The sequence below is a fragment of the Rhinolophus ferrumequinum genome, unplaced genomic scaffold (assembly GCF_004115265.2).
Source record: "Rhinolophus ferrumequinum isolate MPI-CBG mRhiFer1 unplaced genomic scaffold, mRhiFer1_v1.p scaffold_55_arrow_ctg1, whole genome shotgun sequence".
Lineage (NCBI taxonomy): Eukaryota > Metazoa > Chordata > Mammalia > Chiroptera > Rhinolophidae > Rhinolophus > Rhinolophus ferrumequinum.
The window spans coordinates 1193-13061 of NW_022680420.1; the positions used below are offsets into that span (position 1 = coordinate 1193).

At 52.1% G+C, this 11869-nt stretch overlaps 1 protein-coding gene across 1 annotated transcript; it reads right to left on the reverse strand.

The window, feature by feature from the left end:
• Window positions 1-2191: 2191 nt before the first annotated feature.
• On the reverse strand, window positions 2192-4729 carry LOC117020005 (serine/threonine-protein kinase MARK2-like; the record flags this gene model as incomplete). The annotated part of the gene is made up of 4 exons (XM_033102236.1): window positions 4598-4729; window positions 3063-4481; window positions 2523-2684; window positions 2192-2415 (listed from the first exon to the last, which is right to left on the reverse strand). Coding segments are annotated over exons 1-4 (1937 nt in total), but the record flags the coding sequence as incomplete, so codon positions are not given.
• Window positions 4730-11869: the final 7140 nt, after the last annotated feature.

Here is an 11869-nt window from a genome sequence, read left to right on the forward strand (position 1 = left end):
AAGTCTGGCTGTGCCCAGAAGTACTGGTGGTGCCCTGAGAAACCCTGGCTGTGACCAGAGAGCTTGGCTGTGTCCAGGAAATAGCATTCACCTCCAGGCTCCTCGCGCAGGGCCCCTCGCGGAAGACGCTTGTCGCGTAGATTGTGAGGCGAGACCCTGTAGGGGTGGAGTGTGGGGATAGAGCCCCAAAAAGCAGTTTCCAGGCTCTCGGCCTCACATAGAAAGGTGCTGGCTCAGGTAGTAAATGGCCATCGACTGTGATCAAATGGCCAGCAGCTGTGCCTAGTTGGCCATCAGCTGTAACCAGTGAGCCATTGGCCATGAATATAACTGCCGTGGCTAGGCTAGCAGAAAAAGGGGGAGCTAGCAAGAAGATGGTGGCTGAGCCTGCAAGCGGCACAGTGAGGGTTGAGAATTGTGTTGCTCCTGGTTCCTGTGTCTCCAACCCAGCCGCCAGCGAGAGTATAGTGGTGTGACTCCCCTACCTATGGCTCCGTGAGTGTTCCTTTTTGGCCTCACCATGTCCTGCGTTCTTGTGTGGGGAGTGGGACCAGAGACCCCTCATGAGACCCCGCCTGACACCCCGCATGACACTTGGCGTAGTCGGCAGGATACCCCGCCTGACACCCCGCAGGCCGCCCCTCATGACTCCCCCCATGACACATGGCGCAGCGAGCAGGGTACGGTGCCGGCCAAAGATCTCCAAAGGACGGTGCAGCAGTTTGTGCCTATGAACACTCAGTTGCAGGAAGACCAGGAGGAGCAGCTGCCTGGGAGCTGGACCCCCGTGGAGGGGTGGTAAGACGTGGATGGTTCCCCAACCAGCAGAGGCCAGAGAAAGCGAAGGTTGTTGCGGCCCGTGGGCTGGAAAGTGCTTGCTGAGACAGCCCGGATGCAGGACTTGTAGTCCCAGGAGGAAAGGCTTGCTGAGTCCTCCGTGGGAGCTGAGGGTGAGGTCAAGGTCATCACTCACCCCCAGGACAGCCCTGGCAAATGACTATGGACTATGGGGAATTGCCTTCCATCCCTAATTTAATTGATCACTTGACTGTTTGGGAACATACCACCATATAATGGAACTGGCGGATATTTGCTTTTGTGTCTTGACCGGCCACCATTGAGAATATGTAAGCACCTTGACTGTGAGCCGCTGTTGTTCCAGCACGGTACCCTGACAGGCCCAGAGAGAGTGGCAGTGCCCTGAGAGCCCTGGCTGTGTCCAGGAAGTCTGGCTGTGTCCAGAGAGAGTGGCAGTGCCCTGAGAGCCCTGGCTGTGTCCAGGAAGTCTGGCTGTGTCCAGAGAGAGTGGCATTGCCCTGAGAGGCCCTCGTGTACCCGGGTAGACTAGTGGTACCTTAAGAAGTCCAGGAAGTCTGGCTGTGCCCAGAAGTACTGGTGGTGCCCGGAGAGACTAGTGGTACCCTAAGAAGTCCAGGAAGTCTGGCTGTGCCCAGAAGTACTGGTGGTGCCCTGAGAAACCCTGTCTGTGACCAGAGAGCTTGGCTGTGTCCAGGAAATAGCATTCACCTCCAGGCTCCTCGCACAGGGCCCCTCGCGGAAGACACTTGTCTTGTGAGGCGAGACCCTGTAGGGGTGGAGTGTGGGGACAGAGCCCCAAAAAGCAGTTTCCAGGCTCTCGGCCTCACATAGAAAGGTGCTGGCTCAGGTAGGAAATGGCCATCGACTGTGATCAAATGGCCAGAAGCTGTGGCTAGTTGGCCATCAGCTGTAACCAGTGAGCCATTGGCCATGAATATAACTGCCGTGGCTAGGGTAGCAGAAAAAGGGGGAGCTAGCAAGAAGATGGAGGCTGAGCCTGCAAGCTGCACAGGGAGGGTTGAGAATTGTGTTGCTCCTGGTTCCTGTGTCTCCAACCCAGCCGCCAGCGAGAGTATAGTGGTGTGACTCCCCTACCTATGGCTCCGTGAGTGTTCCTTTTTGGCCTCACCATGTCCTGCGTTCTTGTGTGGGGAGTGGGACCAGAGACCCCGCCTGACACCCCGCACGACACTTGGCGTAGTCGGCAGGATACCCCGCCGGACGCCCCGCACGACACATGGCGTAGTCGGCGGGATCCATTGCACTACACCCTGGCTTGGCGTGTGAAATTTAAATGGGCTTTATCTGATTGTTTTTGTAGTACCCCTCCTTAAGTGGGAGGCAACAAAGCTTCCTTAGAAAATGGAAGCACCTTCTAGCCAGTCCCCGCCGGCCCTGGCTTTTTCCTTCTGCGCTTCCACAGCTGCTGCTACTGCTCCTGGTGCTGCTGGTATTATGGGTGGAGAGGGAGTCCCCAGGGCCATACTGGGGGGCTGGTCTAGGGGTGGCATACTTCGGATCCTGTTTGAGTGTAGGAGTGGTGGTCCTCATCTCCTCCGCAGTTGGTGGGGGAGGGGTGAGCCTCGAGTCCGAGTCCTGCATTGGTGAGGGAGGGGTGGGACTTACCCCTGACTCTGCCGTTGGTGGGGGAGGGGTGGGCCTCGAGTCCGAGTCCGGCACTGGTGGGGAAGGGTGGGACTCACCCCTGACTCCGCCGTTGGTGGGGGACGGGTGGGCCTCGGTCCTGACTCCGCCGTTGGTGGGGCACGGGTGGGCCACGGTCCTGACTCCACCGTTGGTGGGGCACTGGTGGGCCTCGAGTCCTCCGCCGTTGGTGGGGGAGGGGTGGGCCTCGAGTCCGAGTCCTGCATTGGTGGGGGAGGGGTGGGACTTACCCCTGACTCTGCCGTTGGTGGGGGAGGGGTGGACCTCGAGTCCGAGTCCGGCACTGGTGGGGGAGAGGTGGGACTCACTCCTGACTCCACCGTTGGTGGGGGATGGGTGGGCCTCGGTCCTGACTCCGCCGTTGGTGGGGCACGGGTGGTCCACGGTCCTGACTCCACCGTTGGTGGGGCACTGGTGGGCCTCGAGTCCTCCTTCCTTGGTGGGGGAGGGGTGGGCCTCGAGTCCGAGTCCTGCATTGGTGGGGGAGGGGTGGGACTTACCCCTGACTCTGCCGTTGGTTGGGGAGGGGTGGGCCTCGAGTCCGAGTCCGGCACTGGTGGGGGAGGGGTCGGACTCACCCCTGACTCCGCCGTTGGTGGGGGACGGGTGGGCCTCGGTCCTGACTCCGCCGTTGGTGGGGCACGGGTGGGCCTCGAGTCCTCCGCCGTTGGTGGGGGAGGGGTGGGACTCACCCCTGACTCCACCGTTGGTGGGGGACGGGTGGGCCTCGAGTCCTCCGCCGTTGGTGGGGCACGGGTGGGCCTCGAGTCCTCCGAGTCCTCCGCTGTTGGTGGGGGAGGGGTGGGACTCACCCCTGACTCCGCCGTCGGTGGAGGAGTGGTGGGCCTCAAGTCCGAGTCCGAGTCCGAGTCCGGTGGTTGGGCAGCGGTCCTGGACTTCAGGCTGGTTCTGGGAGTGGCACTTGTGGACTTTGGGCTGGCTCGGGCAGTGGCTCTTCTCAACTTCGGACTCGGTCTGGGAAAGGCGGTCTTCAGCTGCGGGCTGTGTCGCGGCGTGACCTTCTTCCCCTTGGCGCTGGGTTGGAGACTGGCCTTCATGGACTTGGGGCTGGGTCCGGGTGTGGCCTTCCTGGACCTCGGGCTGCCTGAAGGACCTGCGGCATCCTCGGTCCCCTGCCCTGGCTCCACGTCCTTTGGCGGCGGCTGTCTCTGAGCCTCCGGATCTGCGGAGCGACCAAAGCCGTTAGGCTCAATGAATGTGTAGGGCCTTAACACGGTGGTGCGGTTCGGTTCCCTGGACTTCTCTGCAGTTAGCATCAGATACGTTGCCATGATGTTATCGTATATGTTCTGTGCTAACGCGTTCTGAATCTCCTCCCGCTCGAAGCCCATGTCGAGCATCTGCTGTTCCACACGGGGGTCCAGGTCGTCGCTGTCCGGCTCAGCGAAAGGCCTGAGCTCCTCCAGGTAGCCGCTGTTCAGCCACAGGTCTGGCAGGATTTCCGTTAGAGAACTTCTGTCCGCGGGGTTCCTGGTGATTAATTTGCCGAGGAGGTGTTGCAGCTCGACTGTTATGTACGGTGGTACAGTATAGATCCCGCTCTGTATCTGCTTCACCAGCTGCATCAAGTCCTTTCCCTTAAAAGGGGTGGTGCCAGTGACCATGTGGTACAGCACCACCCCCAGACTCCAGATGTCCACTGGAGGACCGTCGTACTCTTTTCCCTGGAAGAGTTCCGGGGCTGAGTACTGGGGGGTGCCACAAAACGTGCTCAGCTTGCTGCCATTGAATGGTGTACTCATTGAAAAGTCTGCAAGTCTGGCGTCCATGTTACGGTCTAAGAGCACGTTCTGTGGCTTCACGTCCCTGTGGATTATCCCCTTTTCGTGGCAATAGTGTACCGCGGACACAAGTTGCCGGAAGGTGCGTCGGGCCGCACTTTCTTCCATGCGACCATGGGTCTCCAGGTAACCCCCCAAGTCCCCTCTACTCGTATGTTCCATTATAAGGAATGACGATTTGTCGGTGTCGATCACCTCGAATAATTGCACGATGTTTGGGTGACGCAAGCCCAGCATGCAGCGGACTTCCTGCAGACCACCTCTCGGATCTGTCTGTCGACGCCCGGCCTCTGGATGATTTTGATAGCTACCTGGGTCCCGGTCGGAAGGTGTCGGCCCAACTTCACCTTGCCGTGGCGGCCCTCGCCGATGGTGTACAGGAGCTCGTAATCGTCAAGACGGAGCAGCTGTGCAGCGAGTGCGGCTGCAGATTCATGGGCCATGGTGACCGGCTACCTACACTAGCTAACTACACTACCTGACGACACTAATGACTCCTACTCTGCTACTAATAATAACTGTACTATGCTACCTATATACCAACTATATGAAAAATATTACTAACTGTGTTAATAACTTTACTAACTGTGCTAACTAAATATACTAACTGTATAAAAATATTACTTTTAATAATAAATGTACTAACTGCTAATGAAATATACTATATCAAAAATAAATATACTATATCAAAAATATACTATATCAAAAATATAGTTATTAGTAGTATAATAACTGTACTAACTATGCTAACTAAATATACTATCTATATCAAAAATATTACTATTAATAAACAATAAAAAATGTACTAACTATGCTAACAAAATATACTATATCAAAAATATTGCTAACTCTACTAATAACTGTACTAACTCTGGTAACAAAATATACTATCTGTATCAAAAATATTACTAATTCTACTAATAATAGTAACTGTACTAACTATGCTAACTGAACACTAAAAAATTAAAGGACAAATGACAGAAAATAATAAACCAAAGAAAAATGAGAACAAAAAAATTAGAAGAATGAGAAAAAAGAGAACAAAAGAATAATGGGGAGAGAGAGCAAAGGAAAATAATAATAAAAATGAGAACAAAAAATTAGAAGAAGGGGAAAAAGAGAACAAAAGAATAATGGGGAGAGAGAGAAAAAGAAAATAATAAAAATGAGAACAAAAAATTAGAAGGAGAAAAAAGAGAACAAAACAATAATGGGGAGAGAGAGCAAAGAAAAATAAAAGGAAAATAATAATAAAAATAATTGAGAAAAAGAAATGAGTGAAAAGAAAAAATAAAATGGGGGAATAAAGAAGAAAACAAGCTAAAACGTCCAAGTCCGACAGGTCACCACAAAACAGCTTCCTGGGCTATAAAGGACAAAATCTCAGGCGAGCCAGGGCCTTATATGCAGTTGCTGGTAATTCCATCACAATGGTGCTTTATGAGGTCAGAGCAAGAAACGGACCAATCACTGCTGAGGATAAACCACAGTGGTTTTTCTCAGCTTTTGGTCTCATGACTGACCCCTTTACTCTGGAAACACAAAGGGGGGGGTACCCCAAAGAGCTTTTTGTTTATGTGAGATATTAAAGATTGACATTGACTCTATTAGAAATTAAAATCTGTAAGATGCTTCAAAAAATATGTATATTAGAATGTTATTCCAGGGGTGGTGGGGTGGTGGATAGTGTTGCATTTTGAAAAGTCCCTAAGGTATGCTATCCCCTCAGCCATTCCCCTCATTCCATTCCCTCAGCCAAGAAATGGTGCTGCCCTTTGAGAATCGCTGCTTTGGTGTATAATAAATTAACTTCTTTAATTTAAAAAAAAAAAAGAGGAAGAAGCCGAGGCAGGAAGAAAAAGCCCTCGATATCACAAGCCTGGCTCCGCACCTTCTGTCCTCCAGCTGCTTAGGGGCTTCAGTGGGACCCAGCTGCCATGGCCTGGGGACGGGACCTCTTCTAGCCTGAGGGCAGTGACCACTCACATCCCAGGGATGACGAGACACAGCAGCACCTAGAGGGACCCCATGTTTTTCTACCAATTTCAGCTGCAGCAGAAGTTGGGGTGACCCCCAAACTGCACCCCATGCCCCACTGCCAGGATGGAGACCTGCAGGGCTCAGAGCACAAATACATCTGGGAATTCACCCCATCTCAGATAGAAAATGTTCAGGGGGAAAAAAAATAAAAAAGTTACGTTGTTGCTGATGTGACCATGTAGTTAGAGCCACGATGGATGGCTGTTTCTGTACTGGACATGTAGAGGCTTTTTTCTTGTCATTATTCTCTAAACAATACAGTGTACCAAGTATTAAATCAGCATTTACATTATGTTAGATAGTACAGGTAACCTACGGATGGTTTGAAGTACACAGGAGGATGTATGCAGGATACGTGCAAACACAGCAATCCCCCCTCACCCACGGTTTCGCTTTCCAAGGTCGCAGTTACCTGTGGTCCACTGAGGTCCAAAAATATGGAAAGGAAAATGCCAGAAGTAAACAACTCATAAGTTTTAAACGATGCACCATTCCGAGCAGCTTGATGAAATCTCTCCCTACGTCACTGCATCTCGCCGGGGACGTGAATCATCCGTGGCCCAGTGTCTACACCTCCCTTCATTTCATCGGAGGACTTATATCTTTTCATGTTATCACAGGAAGAGTGAGTACGGTACGATAAGGCATTTTGAGAGAGAGACCAAGCTCGTATCATTTTGATTACAGTATATCGCTGTAATTCGTGTTTCAATCTCTATGAGCCTAATTTATAAATTCAACTTTATCATAGGTGAGAACCTATAGGGAAACATGGCATACGTAGGGTTGGTCCAATCCGCGGTTTCAGGCATCCACTGGGCGTCTTGGAGCATCTTCCCCCCTGATAAAGGGAGGACAGCTGTACTGCACCATTTTATATAAGGAGCTTGAGCATGGTGGATTTTGGTATCCAGGGGATGGGGTGGGGCAGGAACACATCCCCCGCTGATCCTCAGAGACACTCTACAGGGACAGGGGGGCCAGTTAGTTTCCCACAATTACACTGTTGCCTCTCTTGCTGTGGCAGGAAAAAATGAGGTCATTTAGAAAGACAGTTGAGCAAACTGAGAAGCCCAGTGGGCTGGAACCGCAAAACAGATCCCCGGCTGGAGGAAGTCTCCCCAGAGGGGAAGGCAGAAGAAACCTGTTGAACCCACTATTCTCTTGGTTTGCTTGGTGAAGAAAACTCTCTTACAAGAAAAGGGAACAAGGGAAAGGAAAGCAGGCTTCCTGCTTCACATTTCCCATTAGCTGGCAGCCCTCATGGCAGAACCCGGGAATTGAGCTTTAGATGTCTGGAGTCCAGCCAACAGCGGCAGCTTCCATATGCTTTGCAAAGGCCCCACCAGCCACGGCAGTGCGCTGGCAGGCATGAGGGCTAAATCAGCGCAGATTTCTGTGCAGGCCCAATTTCTCCAATTTGCTACTTGATTTTGAGAACTCTCCCTGCACTTGCCGCCTGATCCGGGTCTTGCACGAGTCACTGGGGCTCACTGCCCATCCTGAATAATTGTTTTTCTTGGTGGGCTTAGCTCTCACCTGGCCAGATCGCCACCCATCACATCTATCACATTCAGGCTGTCAAAGCGAGAAGCCAAACGTCTCAGTCACCATGCTTCCTGGGCCCGTGTTTCTCCCAGCGCTGAACAGAGCCCAGGGAAAGCGAGGATGCTGAGAAGGCACCACGGGGCCAAGTCACCTGGCAGAGGCGGGGTGTGCCCTGGGCCTCTTCCCTTCCTGCCACTCCCACCTTCCCCTCCCTGCACACACGCAAATGCACACACGCATCGTGCACACATGATACACGCACATGTGCACACACCACGCACCCATGAACACATATACACATGCACACCTGGGCATGCACACAGGCCCACACACATGCACATATGTGCACACAGGACACTCACACGCACAATACACTTGTGGGCATGCACACACCTGCACACGTTTGCGCACCGGCACCCATATGCCCCACACTTATTTGCTGTTTCTTATTCCAAATCAAGCCTGGCATGTTGCCACATTGTTCCCGCCTGAAATTGCCCTCACGCTAGATCTCCTGGCTGGTCCAGGTGGGCCCGATGGAAGTGTCCCCCTGGTACAGAAAGGCCCAGCAGTTATTGCCCAGTGGGCATCAGACATGAGTGGGCCTTTTTCCAAGCATTACGTCTACTTGACATTTTTCCCCATGGAGTTTTGAATGTGCTGAATAAATGGATTGATCTAGTTGCACAAACTTTGGCAAATCATTTAACCTCTGTGTATTTCAACTGCTCCATCAGTAAAGAGGCGAGTAACAGCCACTCACCAGGCTGCTGTGTGGATGCAGGGAACACCCTTGGCAATCCCACACTGACGCTTCCGTCTGCAGCTGAACTCAGGGCCATGTACCGACACCCCCCTATTGAGAAGGTCACTATTCACAGTACTGTGCCACCTATTAGAGGATACAAGAGAAAGAGCGCCTGGGTCAAGGCCCCTGTACACAAGAAATGGTTAGTCACTGGAACAGTGTGGAAATGCGCGGCAAGCGGACAAACAGGGGGCCCAGCTACCTCTCGGCCCTGAACTCTGAAGAACAAGGCCCAGGCTCAGCCCCCAGCACCAGCTCCAACAGCACGTGCACCCCTTGTGGCCCCACGAGGCCGGCTGCCTGTCTTCTTCCACTTACTGCTCAGATTCGCCCCTTACTGACCCATCTCAGCGTCGAGGCTGCAGTCAGAGAAAGGAAAAAAAAACTTGCTGGAGCAAAGGGAGCTCTCATTCAAGAGAGACCACCCAGCCAAACCCCAAGCAACACTGCCAAGCGGAAAAGGCCCAGATTCTGTGGGGTCTGTAATTATACAGTCTGGGGGACGGTCTCTGGGGAAAGGGCACAAAGTGATAAATGAGGGGTGAATATGAATATGTGTTCATAACGAGAGGAGGAATAACAACAAATCACTGGAACGTGGAGACCCCGTTTTTCTGAGACGACTTGTTGGCTGTTGGGGTTCCCAGAGGAAAGCTTCCTGACTCAGACTGGCCTCCCGCCCACTTGGACACTCGGACCCAGAGCAGCCAACATGAAGGTCTCTCACGGCACCTCTTGCCTCAGTGTCTTCGTGGCACCGACGCCTCTGTATGTCTTTCAGGGACTACGACGCGGCTCTGCCTACGTTTGTAAGGAACGACAACTTGCTCAACAGCTAGAATGATCCGCTGCTCTGGAGTGTCCGCCTGCTGGCGTGAGCAGAGAAAATGCAGGCGAACCTCACCTGACTGGTCTTCTACTAAGCGAACCAGATAATCTAAACAATCCCACAAGAGCCTTTCTAAATTCTGAAAAGCAAGTGACATCACCGCCGGGTGAGTATGTAACGTGCCGTCCAGCTAGCATCTTGGTGTCCATTGCTTATGTTCGCAGTGCAGTAGCGTGCGTCCTTCATGTAACCACCCTGCCCGTCGCCACCTGCACTTCCATCCACAGCACCTTGCTCTCCCCTGCCTTCTGCCCACCTTCCCGTGAGGACCACTCCCCTTTCCTCCATCTCTCCACCTGCCCGCATTTATGATCTGTACAGCTCCATTTGGATAACAGTCGGTTCGTCCACAATTGTCACTGTGGAGGGTTCCAGAGCTCTGTGCCATAGATCTCATTCTGTTTCCCCAAGACTGCAGTGTGGTGGGTGCAAAGGCCTCGCCCGTCCCAAACCCTCGCTCTCCTGTACCCCACTCTATCTGCAGCGTCCTATTCCTATACCTCGTCTTCAGGGTGCTTCCGTTCCGTACAGAACCGCCTGGTCACCTCAGCTGGGACCGGCACCCATCTTCAAAGCCTTGTGGCGCTCCCACCACCTCGTAAGTCTCATCACAGTTACACAAAGGCACAACTCGCCTGGCCCCTCTCGACGGCCAGCTTTCCAAAGTAAAAGTTCCCGGCATCCACGGAAATCCATTGGGAAATGACTGATAAAGGAACGGAACGCGCTTGTTAGGCAAAAGACCCCACGTACTTTCTAAGGAAAACAACGATGTTTTCAAAATTACTGATGAGAAAGCAAGTTTTTTTAAGAGTGACACTGGTAACCTGGAGGCGCCCATGTGTCTTTGGGCAGGTTGCTTACCCTTTTGGTGCCCAGTCTCCCTCAGCAGAAAAACGAGAGTAATAATAGCACCTGCCTCCTGGGCCCATTAAGAGCTCAGGTGGGTTAGCTGAGTGTAAGCTGGCACACTGTAGGTACTCATAACAAATAAGCTGATTGTTGTGGCCTGGCTCACAGGGAAGAAACTCTCTCTACCTGCCCTGTCTCACCTACGGCGGTAGAGTTAAACCTACTGTGGGGAATAAGGCCTGATGGGAGCAGGATTCCCGGAAGGGGCAGTTTCCCAGTGGTCTGGATGCGCCAGCACCTCTGCTCACCGCTTCCGCCTGCGGGGGCCCACACTGTGGCTTCCTGGCTGCAAAGGGCCCACCTTCCCACACGTCCCCTACTTCTTCCTACTGTTTGTTTGTCCCACTCCAAATTTGTCCAAACACGAATTACCTCCTGCAAACCTCCATTTGAACAGCAGTCAAGTCTGAGTCTCCAGGGAAGCGCCACTCCACCACGGTTCTCTCCCCGGGAGTTCAAATCATTACTGCTTGCTGGAACCTCCTGACACTTGAAGTTCCTCTAAATTAATACGTGGACTTGACCCTGTGACGGGGCAGGGGTTTTAACTACTCTGCACGTAGGTTCTTCCTAATCGGAAACGGTCCACAGGGCAGCATGCTTTGCTTCTGCAAACTACAAGGTGACCACCTGATGATTTGACTGAGTGTATTTTTAAGGGTAAAACAAGAGATTCTTGTCATACAAGGCCCAGGACAATTACTCACTCATGTTAAAACTGCACAGAAGTAGCCTACTGTAGCTTTACTCTACCTGATATAAATATGCAGTGCATGAAAAGCATCCTGCATAATCTCCGCTGTCACGTGTCACATCTCCATCACCTGGGGCCTGACCTCCTGCAGGCACCTTCTAACCGGCCTCCCAGCCCCCAGCCCACCCCACCCCCACCCAACCATGCTTTCCATATGTACCAGTTATTTTTAAAAACTCTTAACGAATGGGTTTTTGGAGAAAAAAAAAATAATGAAGAGAGCTGAACTTCAATACCAATAGCCTGCAGCTGAGAATAGCGACCACGTGTCATTTTGCTAGGTCATGAGATTAAGGTCTCAGATTTTCAAAAGTGATTTAGAACCCCTGCCTGACATATCTGTAAAAACAGCACTGATGATTGAATGACAAACTTGGAGCAAGCAAAGGACATCTTGGGCATTCAGCATTTGATAGTCACGTGGCTGCCATTAGTCTCAACAATAATAATAATAATAATGAGACCAATAATACCAAGTGGCACGGGAAAATGGACAGAAAACCACACTGACCACATCTCACAGCTCAGGATCATTTTCAGACGCTCTATGCCTTTGTTGGCTTAAAACTTTCCAAATCATTGTGTTTCAAACAGAGGAGCATGTATCAGCCTTGGGCTGAGAATGTTCGTCT